The sequence below is a fragment of the Cavia porcellus genome, unplaced genomic scaffold, assembly GCF_034190915.1.
Source record: "Cavia porcellus strain 051 isolate PalLab524CR breed Dunkin Hartley unplaced genomic scaffold, mCavPor4.1 scaffold_15, whole genome shotgun sequence".
Lineage (NCBI taxonomy): Eukaryota > Metazoa > Chordata > Mammalia > Rodentia > Caviidae > Cavia > Cavia porcellus.
Genome location: NW_026947498.1, coordinates 2005504 through 2026601, shown reverse-complemented (window position 1 = coordinate 2026601; position 21098 = coordinate 2005504). Strand labels below are relative to the sequence as shown.

Here is a 21098-nt window from a genome sequence, read left to right as displayed (position 1 = left end):
GAGCTCCAAAGCCGAACGCTGAGCAGATTTCTGACCGTTCCACGCTGTGCCGGGAGCGCGGGAAAGGTGAGCGGCGTGGTGTGCGGTGAACCCTGGTGAGTACTGGGGACCCCGCAGCTGCTGGGATTGGCCAGAGAACATCTTGGAACTGGGCAGTGCCCGCCACCACGGGGACATCAATAACACAGAGTCTGGTGGCAGCCATCTTAGAGTTGGGCAGAACCTACAGCTCGGTGGCATCACTGAGTCCCCCTGTAGGGAGGGCTGGTGGAAGACATCTTGAAATTGGGCAGAGCCTGAGTACGTGCTTGCTTTAGCGCCATACAGAGAACTAGTGGAAGACATCTTGGATTTGGGCAGATCTGCTGTCCTGGTGCTCCTGTCACAGAGAGATCTAGAAGAGAACAGCTGGGATTTGGGCAGAACCCTGTGCCATAGTGACATTAGTCAGCTGCTTCTGGTACAAAAAGAACCGGCAGGAGCTACTGGGGCTAAACCAAGCCTCTGCTTGGGGCCCAATAAGCAGATACAAAATAGTCACAACTCAGTGACATCCAGAAAGTACAGCCTAATTTACGGATTGACTGGCGCAGAGGCTGGAGACTAGCCTGTACCGCCCATGCATCCCAGCCTACCCCAGATAACAGCAAATTGGGGAGGAAGCAAAAACTCAAGTCAGCACGCTTCTGAAAGGCCCTAAGCAATTCGGAGAGGGCCAGAGAACCCCAGGACAGTCTGAAAGAAACCAGAAACCTGACAAGAAATAAAAATTTTAAAAAATCTCCAACTGCCCAACATGAGAAAATAAGCCCAGGAGAAGTAAACATTGAAGAGAACAAGCACAGTAACCATCCATTGCTTGACACAGAATCAGCCGAAATTAAAAAGTACCTTCATGATCTCATAGATGAATTTAAAGCTGTACTCCTGATCCAAGTGAGGCAAGATATAAAGAGATTAATTAAATAAATGACAAGCCCCGCCCAAGAGAACACAGATGGAAGAACTGAGGAAATCAGAAAAGAAAGAGAAACTTCTGAAGAAGAATTTAAACATAACTTAGAATACATGAAACAGATCCAAAGAGAATACCAGGAAACTAAAAACTCCATTGAACACTGGTAAAATGCCTTGACAGAAACTAAAGACAGCCTTCTGAAACTTGAAGAGAGATTTATGGCATATGATCATGAAAGAAAAAGCCTCTTAAAAATAACAAGGAACCAGAAAGAAGCAATTCAAAAACTAGAAGATGACAAAAAGATACATAACTTAAGAATAAAAAATGTGAGTGAGGAAGCAGGAGCAACCAAAAATGAAATACAAAGAATATTCACAGATATATTAAAGCAAAATTTCCCATGTATAGCAAAAAGAAATGATATCCAGATAAAAGAGGCATACAGAACACCAACTACCTACAACCAAAACAGATCTACGCCTAGACATATAATAATCAAGATTCCAGAAATCCACCAAAAGAACAGAATATTAAAAGCAGCCAGAGAAAAGATGCAGATTACCTACAACGGGAAAACTATCAAAATAACAGCAGACTTATCAACACAAACTCTTAAGTCAAGAAGGGAGTGGGGAGAAATGTTCCAAGTCCTGAAAGAAAATAATATGCAACCGAAGCTCATATACCCGTCAAAACTCTCTCTCAAAATTAATGGAGAAATAAGATAACTTTCAAGACAAGGAGGAACTGTGGGAGTTCGTGGCCACCAATCCAACCCTACAGAGAGTGCTGAAGGACATTACAGAGAAAGAGAGGAAGAGATACCAGGATTCCAGCAACAGTGGCAGAGAGGCCTCAGTGAATGGGGCAGACAGTGGAATGAGGGAATAAGGTGGACAAATTATAGCAGAAAAGTGGAGTAGCAGACATGAGGCAGAGGCGGTAAGCTATAGTCTTTAGTATAGACAGCTCTGAAACTCTTAAAAAAAAAAAAGGCAGAGGTTATTGTTAATGGTGTGTAGGGATTTAAAAGACACAGTAATCTTATTGCCATAGTTAGTTTGAATTTAATTTGTTCTGGTCTGTCCACTCATGTCAGATTTGAGGGCACAGACATCTTGACCCAAAAATAGCAGGTTATACCATGGTAACTATCCTTACTTTCCTATTAACTTAAACTGAAATCCTGTATTACTTACATTGTCTTACTATGACTGATCTTAATTGAATCTGAATCATAAGACTATGGGTTGGCCTTGGCTGATTTTATTTGAAATTGGTATGCTTGTTAGTATCAACCCTAAAAGTAGAGGCAACTACTCTGAGGATAACAAGATGTAAAGGATATCCATACTGGTATTAATTAGTAACAGCTCTCAAATCCTACAATGCTGTCAAAGTTAAGTTTTTATAAAAATAGGTGATACTATATTTAACTATAATAAGCCAGTGTTGTGATCAAATCTATTGAAAATAACAAGAGAAAACATAGTAACTATGGAAGATCATCTATATTGTGGTCTTATATGTCTTATCCATTGCATGTTTTTCTAGGAAATTGTTTTGCTGTCTTGCTATGACTTGGTATTCTCTATATACAGAAAGGATAGATATATATGTAGAAATTCACACACGGGTTTTTTTTTTTTAATTATTTACGGGAACAGATTATATAATGCAAGATGTAATGAACAGATACTCTGAGGAAGAGACGCTAAGAAACCCGAGGCTAATTTTGTAGCATTATGATATAAATTCTAGCAATACTATTGTTCGCTGATTAGAATGACATTTGACTGGTTTCTTGAGTTCAATTTCAGCATATGTAGAGATGGGGACAGCTATCACAAAGAGAATGAGAGATGCAATGGTAGTTACTATTGTCTTCCCTGATTTGGAACTTGAGGACCTAAAAAGCCTCCAATGATTTGATTAGTTCTATAATACGCAATAAGTATATAAAGTGGGTGAAGATGGGGACAACTATTTGTAAGAAACTAGAGACAGTTAGATAGACAATGAGGATCTCTAGTGGACTTGCTTCGAAATCTGTATTTCTTTAAATTGTTTTTTTAACTGCTTTGTTCTGTTTTTATATGTTTAATCTTACCCTCTTTGAGATGTAAAGCAGGTGTGTGGGACTGATAACCATATTACTGAGCTTTTGTTCCATCATGGAGCGGAGCAGTTTGTGGTGTCACTTTTTGAATGTCATTCTAAATACTTTAATTCTATAACATGAACAGCTATTTCTAGGATGACAGTGTGTAACTTATCAACCAGCAATTTCTTACCGTTTGTTTTTCTGTAAGTTTGTATTATTTCTACCCTTTTTTTTATCTCCATGTATTTTTTTGTTTCCTTTTCTTTAAATTAAAAAAAAAAAAATAACATAACCCGAAGTTTAATAAATAAGAAAGCTTATGTATTATGTCTCCTACTGTAACATGAGGATGTTCACTTTTAAAATTAGGCAGGCTATACACTTGGAATTTGTGTGCTTTTCTGTGTATACTTTATGTCTATAAAGTTTGCATTTAAAATAATTGTGCAGTGTGATTTCTATGGAAATGAAACAGCTGTAGAAATGTTAGCTGCTTCCAGAGGTCTCCAGAATGCAGGTTTAAACACTTGCAGTCATTGGTTTGTGGCTGACAGAGATTTCAGGCCACGTTTTTAGTCAATTCTTTTTTTTATTGGTACCACCTGCTTGCAAGGCAGGTTCTTATGCCGCTGAGCTAAATCTCCAGCTTCTTTAATCAATTCTTGATGACTCACTCTTCTAAGTCTTAAGTCTCTTAAGACTTTGAAAGCCCTTGAAAATTCGCACCAGCTTCTTTGCCCCTTGAAGGGTTTGGTGTTTTCCTTAAGTACACCGATGTCTTTTTTTAACTATGAAAGTGAAATTTAGAGTGTTTACGCCTGTGAGTAACACATTCGTGTACCAGGACATGCTCCAGGAGGTGGCTGCTTGTTCTCATGTTTGATTACTTTAAAAGTATTGTCTGAATCTGCTTGTTTGAAAACTGCATTTACATCTGCCATTTTATCTTTTGCCAACACTATTTTTCAATTTTTGCTTTCATATGGTCTGTATTTTATTACATGTATTTTTTTAGGTGACTATGAAAGGCTTATATTTTCAACAGAGTTCCACAAATGAAGAAATGTTTGTATTTCAAGAAAGGGTAAGAAACATTTTTTAATCATGTACTGTAGTAAGATGGTTTTTGTATGGTTGGTTGTTGCACTGGTGGAGATTGGATCCAGAGCCTCATGCGTGCTGGACACTGGCTCTGATACCCAAGCCATGTCCCAGTGATGACAAACCTTTTAGAACTTTCAGTATAACAAACAGCTGGCTACAGTACACATGCTGTAGGTTTGCCATCACTGCCCTAACCCCAAGGTAGCATACTTTCCACATGTAATAGTTCCACTTTTAAATGACCTGTTACTCAACCTAAATGCCCATCTACCAAAAAATGAATAAAAAAGACATGGCATTTTTTTATACAATGGAGTACTACTCAGCCACAAAGAAGGATAAACTGGAGACATTTCTAGGTAAATGGATGCAACTTGAGAACGTAGTGAAATAAAAGATATGTGAGTAAACATCGTATTTTATTAGTGTGAGAAGCTGAAAGAAGAAACATGTATATGTGTATGTATATGATATTTAAAAAATAGTTAAAATAGTTATACTACTGATTTCTTTGAGTTCACTAAAGAGAAAGATTTTTGCTGGTATGGCTCAGACAGTTGAATGCAAATATTTTGTGCCCTGGGTGAATGATTTGGGCATAACAGTGAGTGATGTACGTACCACTATTGACCCTGATTGACATGTTTTGAAATTTTTGTTATAGCTTTCTTTCTTCTTTTTTTCTTTTTATCTTTGAAATAAAATGAATTTGGAATAAATAAAAAAATAAATGACCTGTTACTAGTTAGTTAACTAAACAAGCATGTTTCTTAAATTCCTTAAATCTTTCCTTTCATCTTTATGCAGAAATGCTGGTTCATATTAAAGTATAACTACATTTTTAAAGGGTTGCTGCAAAATAGTTTTTAATTCTTCGGGGGTTAGTGTTAAACACATAAAAACAGAATAACTGCCACAACCCATGCAGCTCCTGAGGTTCCTGGGGTTAAGAACGGGAGAAAGTGAGAAAAACAAAGAAGAGACAAAGCTGGGGTCAGGTGGGGCCCTTACTTCCTTGATGGGAGGAAAGGAGCTGCTCAGCCAGTTCAGCCTGTTTGATTATATACCAGGAAAGAGATGTCAATTTCAGCCCCTCTGTCTAGCAACCCATTGCTTGCAATGTCTGGGAGCTTGGTGTTTTTCTGGGCTATAGCAGCTTCTTCATGTGGCTGACCTGAGCTCTTTGTTTTTTGGTAGTATCACGTCTGGGTCATACTCTAGATCAATTTCCAGCTTCAGCAGCTTCCAATAAATAACCTTAACATGTTGCAGATTTAACTCATCTTATTGTAAACATAATAAAGCACGTTTTCAGTTGGTAGTCATATTTTAGGAAATATACTATTACCATAATTTAAAATTAAAAAATAGGAAAATTGCTTTCCCCACAGATTTTGGAGTTTGCCAAAGTTACCTCATTCCAAAGCTTTAAATGATCTCTAGGGTAGGGGATTTAGCTCAGCCGCTCAAGTGCAAGGTTGTGAGTTCAATCCCCAGTACTAGAAAGAAAACCAAAAACAAAAAAAAATCTCTAGTTTTTGACTACTTTATTCATAGATAGTCAGATTTTCATTTGGTAATTATTAGAGAGGTCTATGACAAGCCAAAATCATTTCACTGTAAATTTATAGGTGAAAAGTAAGTGCTGTATGTACATCAGCATTTCAATTTAAGAAACATCAGCATTTCATAGTAATAATAATTTCTCAGGGAAATAATCTCAAGTATAATCCAGTTTTTTCTGTCCTTTTTCACTAACTCCAAAATATTTACATCACAGGTCTAAATCTCAAGAGGCTCTGCATTTTGACTGAGTCTCATTAAGAATTCTGTCTAGTTTATACAATCATTAGTAAAATTCACAGATTCATTAATGTTATGTAATAACCTCATATATCCTTAAATAGCAAATCTGAAATTTCAAAAAAGATACTTCCAGAATATTGTGACTGTGCAAGTAAAATGTAGTAATCCCTTTGGTAATTCTTAGGAGGAACTGTGTAAGAGCTCTTGTTTGTGAGCTTTAGATCTACTACTGAGCATATGGGTTTGAGGAAGAGTATTTTAATTATTGGTGACAAGGTAAAGGTATTTAGAGGATATGATAGTACAGTATATTTAATAGCTTTGGTTGAATGACACTAAATGGCTGAATTTGATGTATTTTTGCCTGTCAAGTTATATCTAGTTGCAGAATATGAAAGAGAATTAAATTGTATTGAGTTGGTATTTTGATCCAGAATCCCATGAGACATGCTAAAATGTCCAAAATAGATACTAAGGACATGATGAGGAATTGACTTTAAATTTCATTTATAGTATAAGAAAATTCCAAATATTAGTAAAGAATATTTTATGTGTGTAAGGATAACCATGAAGGTCTGATGCTCTGATATTGTTTAGATTGAAATAGAGTTTAATACTTGTTTCTCCATGTTGGTATTTGAGATTCTAAAACATCTAAACCCTAAAAGATTTTGTAATTTTGTTTTAATTATCTACGAATGTTTTTACACCATAAAGGAATGTTCTCATAGGAATTTTTTTGTTAATATTTGATTCTAGGAAAATCTTCCTGGGACAGAGGATTACTTTGTGAAACTTCAAGTTAAAGCTTGTGCCCTGAGCCAAATAAATACAAAGGTATTGGTGTTTTATAATGAAAGCCAAAAGTTAAATGAAAGTTTCATATTATATTTAATGTCCAAATATAATAACTGATGTATAAGTGCCAAGAAAGTATTATCCTAAGAAAAATTGAACAGGGGGCCAGGGATTTAGCTCAGTGGCATAAGTGCCTGCCTGATAAGTGCATGGTTGTGAGTTCGATACCTGATACCAAAAAAAAAAAAGAAAAGAAAAATTGAACAGGACAGATAAATAATATGCATTTGTATATTTCTACATTGAGGTAAGTTATTACTCTGATTGGCAATCATATATTTTATAGTGTGTTAACTTCTAGGGCCGGAGATTTAGCTCAGTGGCATAAGTGCCTGCCTTTCAAGCGTGTGGTCGTGAGTTCGATCCCCGGCCAAAAAAAAGATAAAATATTTTATAAACTTCTTTGCAAAATGTTGAGACCTTATAGTTACTAAAGCCTATAAAGGAATAGATCACCTCCCCTATACTATAAAAATGGAAGCTAGAAACCAAATCAATTAAGTTATTAACCACCAATCCTGTACATAATTCTAATTAATTTCTTTATATATAGTTCAATATTCTTCTTATTATTTCCCTTTCTCTCTGTCTATATATCTACCTCTGTCTCTCCATTTCCCTCCCTCTTCTCTCCTCTCCCAGCTCATAAATAGATATCTCCAATCTTGCACCATTCCACAGTAATCTATCATTATTGACTATAAAAATATATGAAAATTCTAAAAATGGTACACCTTGGTTAAATGTGCCATGGTAAGTAGAACATTTACTCTGTTGTTACCATTGTTTATTGGACCTTAAACTTACTAGATTGCAATGTGAATGTAATTTCTATAAAATTTCTGAAAGTGTTCTCTGATAAAGTCTAACAGAAAATTACAGAACAAGGTTATAGCCCTCCACTGAACAAATGTGTGAGATGAATATTACTTGAAACATGAATTTGTGAGCGTTCCTTGAAATCTTTTCACTAAGAATATAAATACTGGGGTCGGGGGGTTTTAGCTCAGCGGTGTAAGTGCCTGCTTGCAAACGTGAGGTCGTAATGTAAGTTCAATCCCTGACACCAAATAAATATATATATAAATACTGTTCAGTGTGGTGGCTCATGCCTGTAATCCTAGCTCTTGGGAGGCAGAGGCTGGTGGATTGCTGCAAGCTGAAGGCCAGACAGAAGTGCATAGCAAGATCCTGTCTCAAAAGAAAAAGAATATTAGTACTGATCCTTGTCTACAGATATCTATGTTCAGAAGATACTCTTTTTAAAAGCATGAGAAATCTATTAAAAATCCAAATCTAGGAAAGACGCACCTTAACAGAAAGAAATGATAAATTACGGTACAAGTCAGTTCAATAAAATAGTACATAATTGATAAACATAATGATTCTGAAAACTGCAGTAATATACAAAATCCTCATGGTAAATGAAGAATACAAAATACAGTTGTTAAAATCATGGTAAAAATATATATAAAAGGAGAATGTTGTAGTTTGTAGCTGTAATCCCAGCATTTAGGAGGCTGAGGCAGAAATACCATAGGTTCAAGGCTAGCCTAGCCTGCATAGTGAGGCCTGTTACTTAAAGTATGCAATATTTCTGTAAGAGTATCATGTGAACATCTTGAGAAAAGTGTAAAGTTCAGCACTGAAGAGATTTTTAGCAAGCAAGTATACATACAAGAGCTCTTAAAAAATAGAAAAAATATACAAGAAAATTGGTTGAATTACTTTATATTTGCTAGTAAAATAAATATAGGTATGTCTAGCATGTCTTAATATTATCATTGCAAAAACTTAAATACAGGTTTATCTCAGTAGACTCAGTTGAAAACAAAGACTTGGACCAGGGGTTTAAACTCAGTGGCATAAGCACCTGCCTGGCAAGCTTGAGATCGTGAATTCGGTCCCTAAAACAAAAAAGAAAAAAAAAAAAACAAGAAAAAACAAAAAAAGAAATAAAAAAAAGACTTAAAATGGATTTGGTTGGAATCTAACAAAATATTAATCTCTTAAAGCTGTAGCTTTAAAAAAAGAAACCTCAGGCTGGGGATTTAGCTCAGTGGCATAAGCGCCTGCCTTGCAAGCAGGCAGTCGTGAGTTAGATCCCCAGTACCGATAAAAAGGAAAAAGACAAAAAAAAAAAAAAAAAAAAAAGAAACCTCACTAGCTATTACTCTGAAAGCTACAGTAGTTCTTCTGTGAGTATCCACCACTTCTCCCCACCTGCTTCCTGACCCAAGGCTTGTGAGGAAAAGTCATGGCCTTAGTAGGGGCTAGGTGTGCAGAACTTTACTTCTCATTGGCCACATTTCCCTTATTCAAAATGTGCTCTCCAGACGCCCCTGCCTCACCTGAACAGTTTACTGAAACAGTGTGTAGCCAACCCAGAGAGGTTACATACTTGATAAAGGTGCTAAACAAAGGAAGTTACTGATTTGAATAATAATAAACTAACTCCCCAGTAAACTCTTGATTTCCTGCCCTACACAGAAACCTGTTTATCAAACAGATTATTTGCTTTGTCTTAATTCCAAATTTGAATCATAATTGCTTTTTCTGTGGTTTGATATTTGCTGTCATTTTTTCACATATGACAAGTCCAGGTTTATTCTTGACAATAATATGCTAACACCTTTCGTTATGATTTAGCTTCTGGCAGAAATGAAAATGGAAAAGGATTTCTTTCCTGTTGGGAGAGAAGTTTCTGGAATAGTATTAGATGGTAAGTTTACAGAAGTAAATGTTTATTTTGTAAGGTAAAAAAAATTGAATAGTAGCTAGTTGACCAGTAAAATCATATATATCACTTGAAATATAAACGTTAGTTATGTAAATTGTCCCTTTTTAAAATTAAGAATGGGGTTTAACTGTTGTAATTGCTGATTACAGTTCAGTAAATATTCAGGCCCATGTTTAAATCCACACATGGTTATAGTTTAAGCAGAATGATCAGTACTGTCCTTATATGATGTTCACAGACCAGCATAATTACTTGCATAAGTTAGCTCTGGGTCAGAATTTATAGACTCATCAGTAACCACATCAAAGTTTACCTAAAACTGAGTGTTTAAAAGTTAAACAGTAGGAAAAAAAACCAATCTTCTAATTTGTTTCTCAACAGACTTTTACTTGAATCTAAAGGGTGAGAAAGAGAGTTGTGTTGGAAATGTTACTTGAATTTTCATCATATAGATTGCATTCAAAATAATAAATTAAGGCATTTACCTAGAGAGTAGAGAGCAAGATGTGCAACAGAACCTTTCAGAATGGCACTTAAGGGATGACTGAAAGAAAAGGGCAGAGAAAGAACCCAAAAAGGGGTCAGAGCAATCACGAGAGGAAACATCTCCATGAGTGCTGGGCCATTTTGCTGACCGCTAGGCACAGGCCCACTTCCAGATACTTGGCTGTCTGTAAAAGAGGGAGAATATGAAATCCAGCATTTCATACACTTAATGTGTACTAATAAAAACATACTAAAAATAGGAAAAATAATATTTCATGGGTCTTTTGAGAATATTAAATGTGTGAATACAGTAAAATATAGGGCACAAGTATGCACCTAACGCTTTATTTTTTCCTCTTACAACTCATCAAACAATATTTAAGTGAATTTACATGTGGTAGAAGTTTTTTGTTCATATATACCGAGAAAAAGTAAGCATATCATTTCTGTAAAGTTCTAAAACTTTCTTGGTGCCAAGCTGCATTTATTTCCCAAGTCGATTTTATGTATGGCTCTCATTTTGCGGCTAAAATGATAGACAACCGAGTTAGCCAAGGGCTGGGTTGGAGTACAGTAGAGAACAACATAATCAGAGAGCTGTGGATCTTTTTGTTTGTTTTATTAGTAAAGTAAAAATTGAATTCAGTGACCTTATAATAGTAACTTAATTCTGTCCACTCTTTAGTCGGAAGCAAAGTATCATTCTTTCAACCAGACGATGAAGTAGTCGGTGAGTTGTAGTCTACGTTCTTATTTCAAGCCATCTGGCATCTGGCATCTCTTCTTTTTTGTCTGTCATTGTTAATGCTCATTATGACTTTGCTTCATATAAAAGGCCTTCCCTGGAATGAGGATGAAGTTTAGGTCACTCTTAAATGTTCACTGATGAAAAAAATAAGAGAGTCTGATCCCAATTAGCAGAGCATTAAAAGTTTGCAGATTATTTGGCTGTAAAGTAATTATGGATTTTTAAAAAAATAACTGTAGTGGCTGTGTGTCTGCTGTAGTCCTTTCATGACCTGTGCTGGGTCAAAAGCCAGACCGATGTCTCCAGGAAAGGGGGACATGCAGTGCTTGAAGGCCATTGACAGACTGAGCCACGTGGAGTCTCTGTGTTCACTCTGACTGCAACCTACAGAGCTCCCTTACTGCTCTAATAAAACTAAAAATTGACTTGAAACATTTAATATATTATTGTTTTTTAAAGCCCATATTTTATGCATACGTATTTTTTTTTTTTTTGAATTAGTATCCTAGGCAGTCACACAAACATACATAGAGTATAACTGTCATGGTAGTCTTTGGAATTCTCATGTCTTTTTTTTCTATATCTTTGTAGAAAATACCCATATGAACATGGAAAATGTTTAGCCTAATAATGTGCTTGACGCCACTAAAGAATCAATTTGTTCATGCACGAGGCCCTGTGTCCAATCCCCAGTACTGGAAAAAAAAACAAGGAGGATAGATTCATAAGGTTTTCTTCAGCTTTGCCCACGATTGCCTCTGACTCAAGTATTTTCCTGGAGAATTGATAAATTGTGGAGTTTGTTTGTTTCTTTGTTTTTTCTGTCCAGGAAGTCAATGGCATTCTGTATTACTCAAAATTTTTTGTTGAGAGATCAAAATAAAATCAGACTAGCTTAGGGGGAAGTGGGGTTTTGTTGGAAAACTAGCAGCGCTGTCCTGTGGGATTAAACTATGGGAAGGAAGCTGCATGGCAGAGATGCCTCAACCAAAAGCACAGCACCCCTGAGATTCCGACTTGGCTCCTGGCCATGATCTTTACTGTCCTTTCCACGTAAGGAAAGACAGGGGTAGCCCAGGGAGATGCAAGGCAAACTGTACTGAGATGCTGTGACCTCTGGTCGGTCATCAAGAATAAAGACCAAAGGCTAAGAAGAAGGCAGGGGTGGGGTGGGGGAGCCTGCTGGCAACCGTTGAGTACAACCAGTACTTAGTAACAGTACTCAGTGTGGTGGTTTCTCAAAAAGCTGAAAATTAGGGCTGCAGATTTAGCTTAGCCGCATAAGCGCCTGCCTGTCAAGCATGAGGTCGTGAGTTCAATCCCCGGTACCCCCCCCCCCACACACACACACAACTGAAAATAGAGCTGCCGTTTAAGCCGGCTGCATATCCAAAGGAATTAAACTGAGGGTGTCGTAGTGGTACCTGCATACCCATCATAACTGTTAATCCTGATATGTCAGCCTCATTGGAGTAAGAAATGCCTAGTGAGTTTGTAGGCACAGTCCTGGATGTGTGCTGGGTGCACCAGTAAGACCTTGGGTGCTGCTATAGGTGTGGTCCCTCGCCTGTTCCTCTTTGCCTTTGCTTTCCCCTCAGCTTCCCAGCTGCCATGAACTAAGTAGCTTTGTTCCAAACAGAACATCTTTTTTTTTTGACTTTTCATTATTTATTTCTTTTCTCTTTTTTTCTCTCTTTTTTCTTTCTTTCATTCTTTTTTTAAGTTTATTTTGAAAGTATACAACAAAACAAGACAGAGTAAAGCCAACTAAGATCATACAGTGAAACTGGTATAGAACTTCACAGCAGGTTACCGGGATAACGGTAATTGGTATCACAGTATATTTTGTTATCTTTATAATAGTTGTTCTTTCAATCACATATATCAAAATGAGATGAAATATAGAACACTATAGAACTTATCAAAACAGAATATTGAATAGAGCAGTACCATTAATCAGAAAAGAGCACAACAGTAATAAAAATATTTGCCTTCAAAGAGATGGTAGAAGGAAGTCCCCCTTACTTGCTGTGGTCAACCTCCCAGGAGCCACTCAGATTTCTGGTTCCCATTTGCTAACAGGGGGCAGTGGGGAAAGGAGAAGGTGGATAGGGGAAGTGGGATATTTGACTCTAGGCTGTATATCAGTAGGTTCACTATTGCTTAGCAGGGAGGCAGGCTGGTTGTTTGGTTTCACAGCATCCTAAGTTCCAACATGGTACAGATCTCAGGAGATGCTGCTGGTTCTCCCCCTGGACCAAACAGAACATCTTGATCCGGTGTTTCTTCTGTGGAGCCTTACTGACCATGTACCAAATCTCCTGGAACTGTGAGCTAAATTAAGCTTTGCCTGTATAAGTCATTGGTTCCCAATACTGTGTCTCATGAATGAGAAAGCTAATTCACCCATGTTTGTTGCAGCACAGTATACAATAAGGCAAGACAGGGAACCAGCCTAGGTGTCCATCAGTAGATGAAGGATAAAGTAAATGTGATAAATATGCCATGAAGTTTTATTCAGCCATGGACTATTGTTCAACCATTAAAAAGAACAAAATTTTGTCATTTGCAGTTGAAATGGATAGATCTAGAGATCATCATGTTGAACATTATTTGCCAGACCCAGAAAGAAATACTGTATGTTACTCCCTAATTTATACAAGTTTAAAAAGATGGCAAAGGGGGAAGACTATCATTAACAAGTAAGGCAGACGGGAAGGGTAAGGGGATGAATACGTTCAAAATACATTATCCACATTGAAATCCCCAAAAGAGTGAAATGAGGGAGAACAGCACACCAAGGATGATGGGGCAGGGATATTACAGAACATTACGTGAAACCCAGGATGAAACACATGCATCTGCATAACCAATATGCACTAATGAAAAATGTGGAGGAAAAAGGAGATGGTGCTGGTGTCACAGAGTTCATATTAGAAAATGTGGGGTCCACCTCCAGATTGCTGAAGTCTCCTTTCCCACAGTAGTAATTTCTACTGAACAAAACGTCCATGAATATGTTATTAAAAGTGAATTCATCTTGGGCATGGTAGCGGACACCTGTAATCCCAGCACTTGGGAGGCTGAGGCAGGAGGACCACTGCAAGTTCCAGGAAGCCTAGGGAACAAAGTGAGTTCAAGTCCAACCTGAATTGCATAGTGAAATCCTGTCTCCAAAAAGACCAAAAAAAAAGAGTGAATTCATTACTGGCTTGGTTCCCTTCACTTTCTTGTTTTAATTTTTGTAGGAATTTTGCCTCTAGATTCTGAAGACCCAGGACTGTGTGAAGTTGTCAGAGTACATGAGAATTACTTGGGTATGTGGCAGTTCACTCTTTGGTCTGTGATGTTGGTATAACTATTAGGCTGGCTATGAACATCGTAAACAAATGTTGGCTGGTCATGTGGCTACCTCTAGCATGTAACTTCATATATTCATAAAATTCAATGTGGCAATAAACAATATAGACCTTAAAGTTTTACCAATATTGCTTACAGTAAGAAAGCTTTCTGCACACAAAGTTTTCTGTTTAGGATCTGAAATTACCAGGACCCTTTAGTTACTTGCTTGTTTTTGTTGTTGCCATTGTGATTGTTTGTTTATTTTGGATATTGTCCACTCTGGCCTTAATGGCTTCAAACTTGCTATGTAGCTGAGGCTGACCTTGAACTTGTGATTCTCCTGCTTCAGCGTCCTTGGTGCTGAGATTATAGGCATGTGCCACCCTTTCCAGCTGCTCCTGATTGTTGTTGTTTTTGCCCTTTTTTTACCCCTCTGCAATCCTGGAGCTGAAACCCTGGGCCTCACACATGCCAGGCAAGCGTTCCACCCCTAAGTTACATGCTCTGCCACTCTTGATTTTTTTTCTCCAGCACTAAGGATTGAACTTAGGGTCTTCACACTCAGCTGTAACCCCAGCTGTTTTAATTACAAAAAATTTTTTCATAATTTTGAGACGGGGTCTTACCCAGGCTGGGCTCAAACTTACAATGCCTTTGTCTCAACCTCCCAGTGGTGGAATTATAGGCATGAGCCACCATGCTTGACATGCTTGGTTAATTGAAGCAAAAATAAAATCTAGGCAGTATATGTAGAGTCAAATAGGAAAGAATTGAGAAAATAAGTTCGGTTTCCATCGTTAACATCTAGTGTCTTTTGACTAATGTTCTTTTTTTATTTTTCCCATAGTAATTTACATTTTAAATATTTCAGTTTTAATGTCCAGATTATAGGCACATGCCTATAATCCTAGCACTCGGCAGGCTGAGGCAAGAGAATCACCATGAATTTGAGGACAGCCTGAGCTGCATAGTGAGTTCACATTTATCCTGAACTGCATAGCGAGGCCCTGTCTCAAAAAAATAAGATTGTAAAAAGTATATACATCCAGTATACACACACATCCATGAAGCCACAGTAAAAAGATGCCCCATCACCTGAGTAATTAGAGAAAAGCAAATGACACCTCTTAGAGCCTGGGTGTGGGGATGAGTTCCTGTAGTCCCGGCTGCTGAAGAGGCTGAGACAGCAGAACGGCTTAAACCTGGGAGTTCAGAGTGAGCCTAGGCAACACAGTGATACCATTCTCTAAAGTTTTTGTTTTAAAACTACGTGGTGATTCTGATAACAGCATTAATGTTTAAAGTGACACTATACCAAGTATTCTATACTGACAGGCGCCATGAAACTTTATGCACCAAGAAGCTAAGTGATAGCTGATGTATTAGGAAGTCACTTAGCCTTATTTAGAAAAGGAGATGGTACGTACATCCCAGATGTACTAATTCTGGAGGTAAGACAGGAGTTCATTGTGATGTGGTTTTTAATAGAGAAGGAAACTGAAAACAGTCCAAATGTCCATCTGCCAGAGAACAACCAACTAAAAAACATTACACAGAGTGAAATCTGCATTGCCTGGGCAATGATGAGGCTCACAAGCAAATTGAGTTTAAAACCAAATCACAGCCAGGCAGGGTGGTGCACACCTGTAATCCCAGCACTCAAGAGCTTGAGGGAGGAGGATCGTCCTAAATGTTTCTGAGGCCAGCCTGATCTACATGATGACACTCAAAAAAATAAAAGCAAAATCAAAGTGCAACCGTTGGGCATGCCACATGGCCCTGTAATCCCAGCACGCAGAAACTGAGGCAGGAGGATGGAAAATACGAGCCTTGCCTGGGCAACTTAATGCGGCTGAAGAGGCTGAGCCAGCAGAATGGCTTAAACCCGGGAGTTCAAAGTCAACCTTAGTCTTAAAGGCATTTTTAGAAAGGCTACGGGTGTAGTTCAGTGAGAAGGCCCTGGATTCAATCACTAGTACCACAGAAAAATAAATATTTAAATCTAAGTTGCAGTTAGGTGTGGGGGTCCATGCCTGTAATCTCAGCACTTTGGGAGGCTGGGGCAGGAGGACTGCAAGTTCAAACCCAGCCTGGGCATCTTAGCAAGACCGTATGTCAAAGACATGAATTCGAGCATGTAGTATTAAAGACAAAAAGAAGAGGATACAGACTTAGGTGGGGGTTACCGTGGAGGACATGCAGGGAAGTGTGATCAGGAGAGTACACAAGGACTGGGGTGACACAGCCAGGGTGTGTGTCTCATGGTGACGCATTATATTGCTCTTCATACTATTTCTGCAGGTCAAAGTATTGATTTGTGCTCTTAAACTATTTCATTAAAAGTTTTCTAAAGTGTTGTCTTAAATGATGTAATCTCTAATCCTACCTTTTGAGGAGAGAAGCTAATTTGTATTTTGGATTACCAAAACCAGTAAATTTATACATCCCAGCCCATATAGTAATTTGAACAAGCAAGTATTTCATAAGATTTCATGTCTAAATTATTAAGTAAGTCATATTTAAATTAATGGCATAATTGCACCTAAAATGTTCAAGTAATTCTATGTCTTATTAAAAATTAATTTTTAAGGGGCTGGGGATTTAGCTCAGTGGCATAAGCACCTGCCTTGCAAGCAGGCGGTCGTGAGTTCGATCCCTGGTACCGATAAAAAAAAAAATTAATTTTTAAAAGATCATTTTCTAGAAATCTTAAACCTGTGCCTAGTTAGATATGTACTAAGGCAAGATACAGACTTGTGTATCCACAAGTCTTTGGAAAGACAAATATCTCTTTCAAACGCTATACAGTGGGAATCTCTGATCCATAGCTGTTTCAAGAAGATTGTACAGTTTGAAAACCGCACAGTCGTGATTCCTTGTGTGGCCCTTATTATCCTGTTCTTTTGAGAACTTTGTGAAGATGAGGTCAGCTAAAACCTTGGATTTGGACTCCCAGGCTTCAGTTTTTACTAAGTAACCTAAATTGCTATAGAAAGTGAGAGCTTATGGAAACACCAGTAGACAAGACCCACTGCTTCAGGCATTGATGAATATCGGAGAATTATAATACGGACCAGAAGAAGAAAAAGCAGATTAGAACATCAGTATCCTGAAAGTTTAACCTAATATGGGCAAGCCATACAAATGACCTTTTATTTTCCTGCCTATTCGTAAATCAAAAGGATGGACTATACTCCATATAATCCATCAGAGTAGTGGAAAAAACAATACAATGTCTCTTCAGAAGTACTTTAAGAAAGAACACTGCAGTGTGGCTCTTTTGAGCTCTGAGAAGTCTGACTGTCCCTGACTGCGAGTGCACTCAGCTGGGTCACCTCTACACTCTGCAGCACCAACATTTTAGGAAAAGGGAATCATCTCTGTATGTCTCAAAAACTCCATGGGAGAAAATTTTATTCCCACTCAACCCTGAGTTTCTGTTAATTCTTTGCCTACTACTTGTTGACAGAGAGCAGAGCACTCAGTCCTCTTCAACCCAAATGAGTCTGTTCTTTCACCAAACCAAGGAAGAAGGTTCTAAACAACCTCCCAAAATGTGCTTGCTGTTCATTTTATGCAACATTGATGGCACAGTTTAGAGATTAAGTACTTCTTCCAGTTCTTTCCTACTTTCAGTTCTTAAGCCATTCTGTCAAAATTTTTCATTCAAAATTTGACACACATTTCAGGTCCATCTTTTTATTGTATCTAAATAAGAAATAAATGAGCCAGCCTGGTGGCACATGCCTATAATCCCAGCACTAGGGAGGCCGAGACAGGAAGATCACTACCAGCCTGGGCTACAGCATGAGCTCAAAGCTAGCCTGAACTGCATAGCAAGACCCTGTCTCAAAAAGACAAAAAAGAAAAGAAAATGAAATTACAATTCTTAGTACTGATATAATTAACCTACACATGGCTTTTATTTAGTTTTTATAATGTAGTGAACACCCCATTGACTACCTAACACAAAAACAAGGATCTTAACTCACTTTTAATGATGCAACTTTACAATCTTTGATTTTTTTTTTAAACAAGGTCTCACTATGTAGACCACACTCGCCTTGACTTCAAGGCAGTCCTCCTGCTTCAGTCTCCCAAATGCTGGGATTACAGGTTTGTGTCTCACACCTGACAGAATCTTTGAAATCTTCAGCCCAGTTTTACTGCCATTAGTGGTAAGGACTGCATGATTGATAGTGCGATAAAATGTAGTAGACTCAACTCTTAAGATGGAAATGCTCCCGAAGACCGAATAAACAAGTAGGTTGTACAGAGGTGAAACATGAAGTGTTGAGTAGACATGCTTTAGAGCCATGCACCCACCTTGTTTGCCTGTGTGGCCATGTGTCTGATTATTGTGGAAGATACTTAGGAAGGGTGTGAGTAGCAGCCAGCTGGGGACAGTCATAGAGCATAGGCGCTCCATCCCTGTTGAGTTGGGGCAGCCATGCTCCCAGTGTGTAGATGAGTTCACATTCCCGCAAGCTCACAAGGTAACCTGGCAAGACTCTGAACCGTCTTTTTAAATGATTTTAAATGGCGACTTCATTGCATAGGCAGGATGAAAGCATGGGTAACCATGTGATTAGACAGAAAGAACATTACCTCATGTTAAAAGACCAGGTGGAGAAACTCAGCAAGCCCTCTGTGTTCAGAATCTTCTTGGCCTCTTTTTGCAGCATTCTTTACTCCCAGAGATGGGGCCAGACCCCTATGGAATGGAGGCCTTAAGATCTACTTTCAGATAAGGTATGTCAGAATTTTTTAGTTGACGATTTAGCTCAGAAGCATAAGTGCCTACTTAGTAAGTGTGAGATCTTGAGTTTGATCCCTGGAACTAAATAAAAAAATAAATAAACATTTTAATAGAAGGTAAACATATTTTTAAAAGAATTTTTTTATGGCCAGGCCAGTGCCAAGACAGACCAGAAAACATAATATACTTTTAGTCTCTCTAACTTGCCTCAGGGAAAAGAATTTCTAGACTTTTTTCTGGGGACAAAAAGAGTAAATAAGGGAAAAAGAAAAAAGAGGCACAGACAGAGACGGACTTGCTATCCAAGGCTAAAGCATTCAGCCTTGGAGAGCAGTATAAGTATTATAAAAGGCTTTGACCTTTATTGCTCTGAAGCTGCTTGACAAACCATGACAAAAGACAGACAACAAAAATGTTCTCATTGAGCTCAGCGTGGTGGCGCACACCTGTAATCCTAGCACTTAGGAAGCTGAGGCAGGATGATCACTTGTGAGACCAGCCTGGGCTACAAATGAGCTCAAGGCCAGTATGAACTGCATAGCAAGACCCTGTCATGTCATGTCTCAAAAAGACAAAAAAAAAAAAAAAGTACTTACTATGCTTATTGTTCTAGTCATTTAGGAAATAACAAGGGCTATGGGAGTTATGAGCCAGAAACCAAGAAAGAAGCACCACAGAAATGGATCTGTATCCTAGCTGTCTTAAAGAATTGCACAGGAAATGAAGCACTGTGATACCTGGTGCTTCCTGTGTTCTTGCACCCTACTTGGCTGCCTGAATGGTTCCAACATGTTTGTCTGAATGCCCCCGCTTTCTCACTAGATGGCGCTGGAATGCTGTTGATACGATGCTAATGCCCTGTGCGGACTCCATCTGAATCTATTGCCACATTTGGAAGAGCTAGTGTGGGCTGCAAAGAGCATAATAAGTTGGTGTGAGATAAAATGAGAAAATATTGCTTGAACTGTAAAAAAATCATATTCAGTTTACAACATGAAGACAGAAACTTAATAGTGAAACATGCTGAGGTATAAGATGGTCAAATTGCATAGAACTTCTTCTTTTTTTTATTTTTATTTTTATTCTTTTTGTCTTTTTCCTTTTTACCAGTATCAGGGATCGAACTCACGACTGCCTGCTTGCAAGGCAGGTGCTTATGCCGCTGAGCTAAATCCCCAGCCCCTGCATAGAACTTCTTAAAAGAGTATGCATTTTGTTGTAAATGCATTGGAAACCTATCGATTTATTTTTTTCCACAGTACTGGGGACTGCATCCAGGAAGTACTGAATGATATAGGTAACCATTTTGATTTTTAGTTTGAGATAGTGTCTCATTAAATTGTCCCAGGCTGGCCTCAGACTTGCCATCCTCCTCCCTCAGCCTTTAAGTAATGGAATTATAACCCACAACGGATTTTAAGCAGAGAAACGTTAGGATATTCCTTATGTTTAAAAAGTATCATTCCAACACTTATTTTCAGAGTCCATTCCAGTGATTGATAAGAAAAAGCATAAAGTTCAATACAGTTGATCATGATAATCTGAACACAAATATACTTCAAAATCTAAACCTTTGAGTACCAACATAGTGCCACAAGTAGAAAGCTTCATAGATGATCTCATGTGACAGGCTGTAGACAAATGCATGCCAAAAATATTGTATAAAAAAAGAAAAATATTGTGTAAAATTTCCTTTGAGCTATGTGTATAAAGTATACAGGAAAGTTAATGAAATTTCATGTTTAGACACAGGTCTGTACTCACAATAGCTCATTATATAAATATGCCAAAATATAGTACACTTCCCATCTGGAGCATTGCAAATAAGAAATTGTTAACTTGTATTTACAGCACAGAAATGTACATATGCAATATACTGAACTGTATGAAATGTTTTTGTGTATCAATTAAGAAAAAGACTAGGACATTTGACAAAGACTTGGCCGCTTAAAGGAATTTCAGAAAGCCAACAAACCTGGGAAGACACTCAATCTTTTTAAGAAATCAGGAGAAACACAATCACAATCAGTAAGAAACCTTAATATGCCCCTATGTAGGAAAAAATGAATAAATCTGTTGAGGGTCGACAGAGGCTTTGATAGCACAGGATACTGCAAACTGATACAAGCACTCTGAAAGTGTGGTGTAAGGTAAAGGTGATACACCCTGACACCTGGAATTCCTGCTCTA

At 37.9% G+C, this 21098-nt stretch overlaps 1 protein-coding gene across 8 annotated transcripts in view; it reads left to right on the top strand.

Moving 5' to 3' along the window:
• The window catches only part of Cryzl1 (crystallin zeta like 1), a 42774-nt gene that overhangs the window by 9733 nt on the left and 11943 nt on the right, over window positions 1-21098 (top strand). For 5 of the 8 annotated variants that reach the window (XR_010039260.1, XM_013142020.3, XM_013142047.3 and 2 more), the window contains exons 2-6: window positions 4081-4149; window positions 6735-6812; window positions 9483-9555; window positions 10745-10789; window positions 14056-14124. Coding sequence is in view for 7 of the 8 variants with exons in the window: in XM_013142020.3 (XP_012997474.1) it covers window positions 4087-4149; window positions 6735-6812; window positions 9483-9555; window positions 10745-10789; window positions 14056-14124 (328 nt within the window). In the remaining variant the exon portion in view is untranslated. The remainder of the gene's footprint in view (window positions 1-4080; window positions 4150-6734; window positions 6813-9482; window positions 9556-10744; window positions 10790-14055; window positions 14125-21098) is intronic. The other 3 variants (XM_013142035.3, XM_013142039.3, XM_023560801.2) reach the window with 3 other exon arrangements.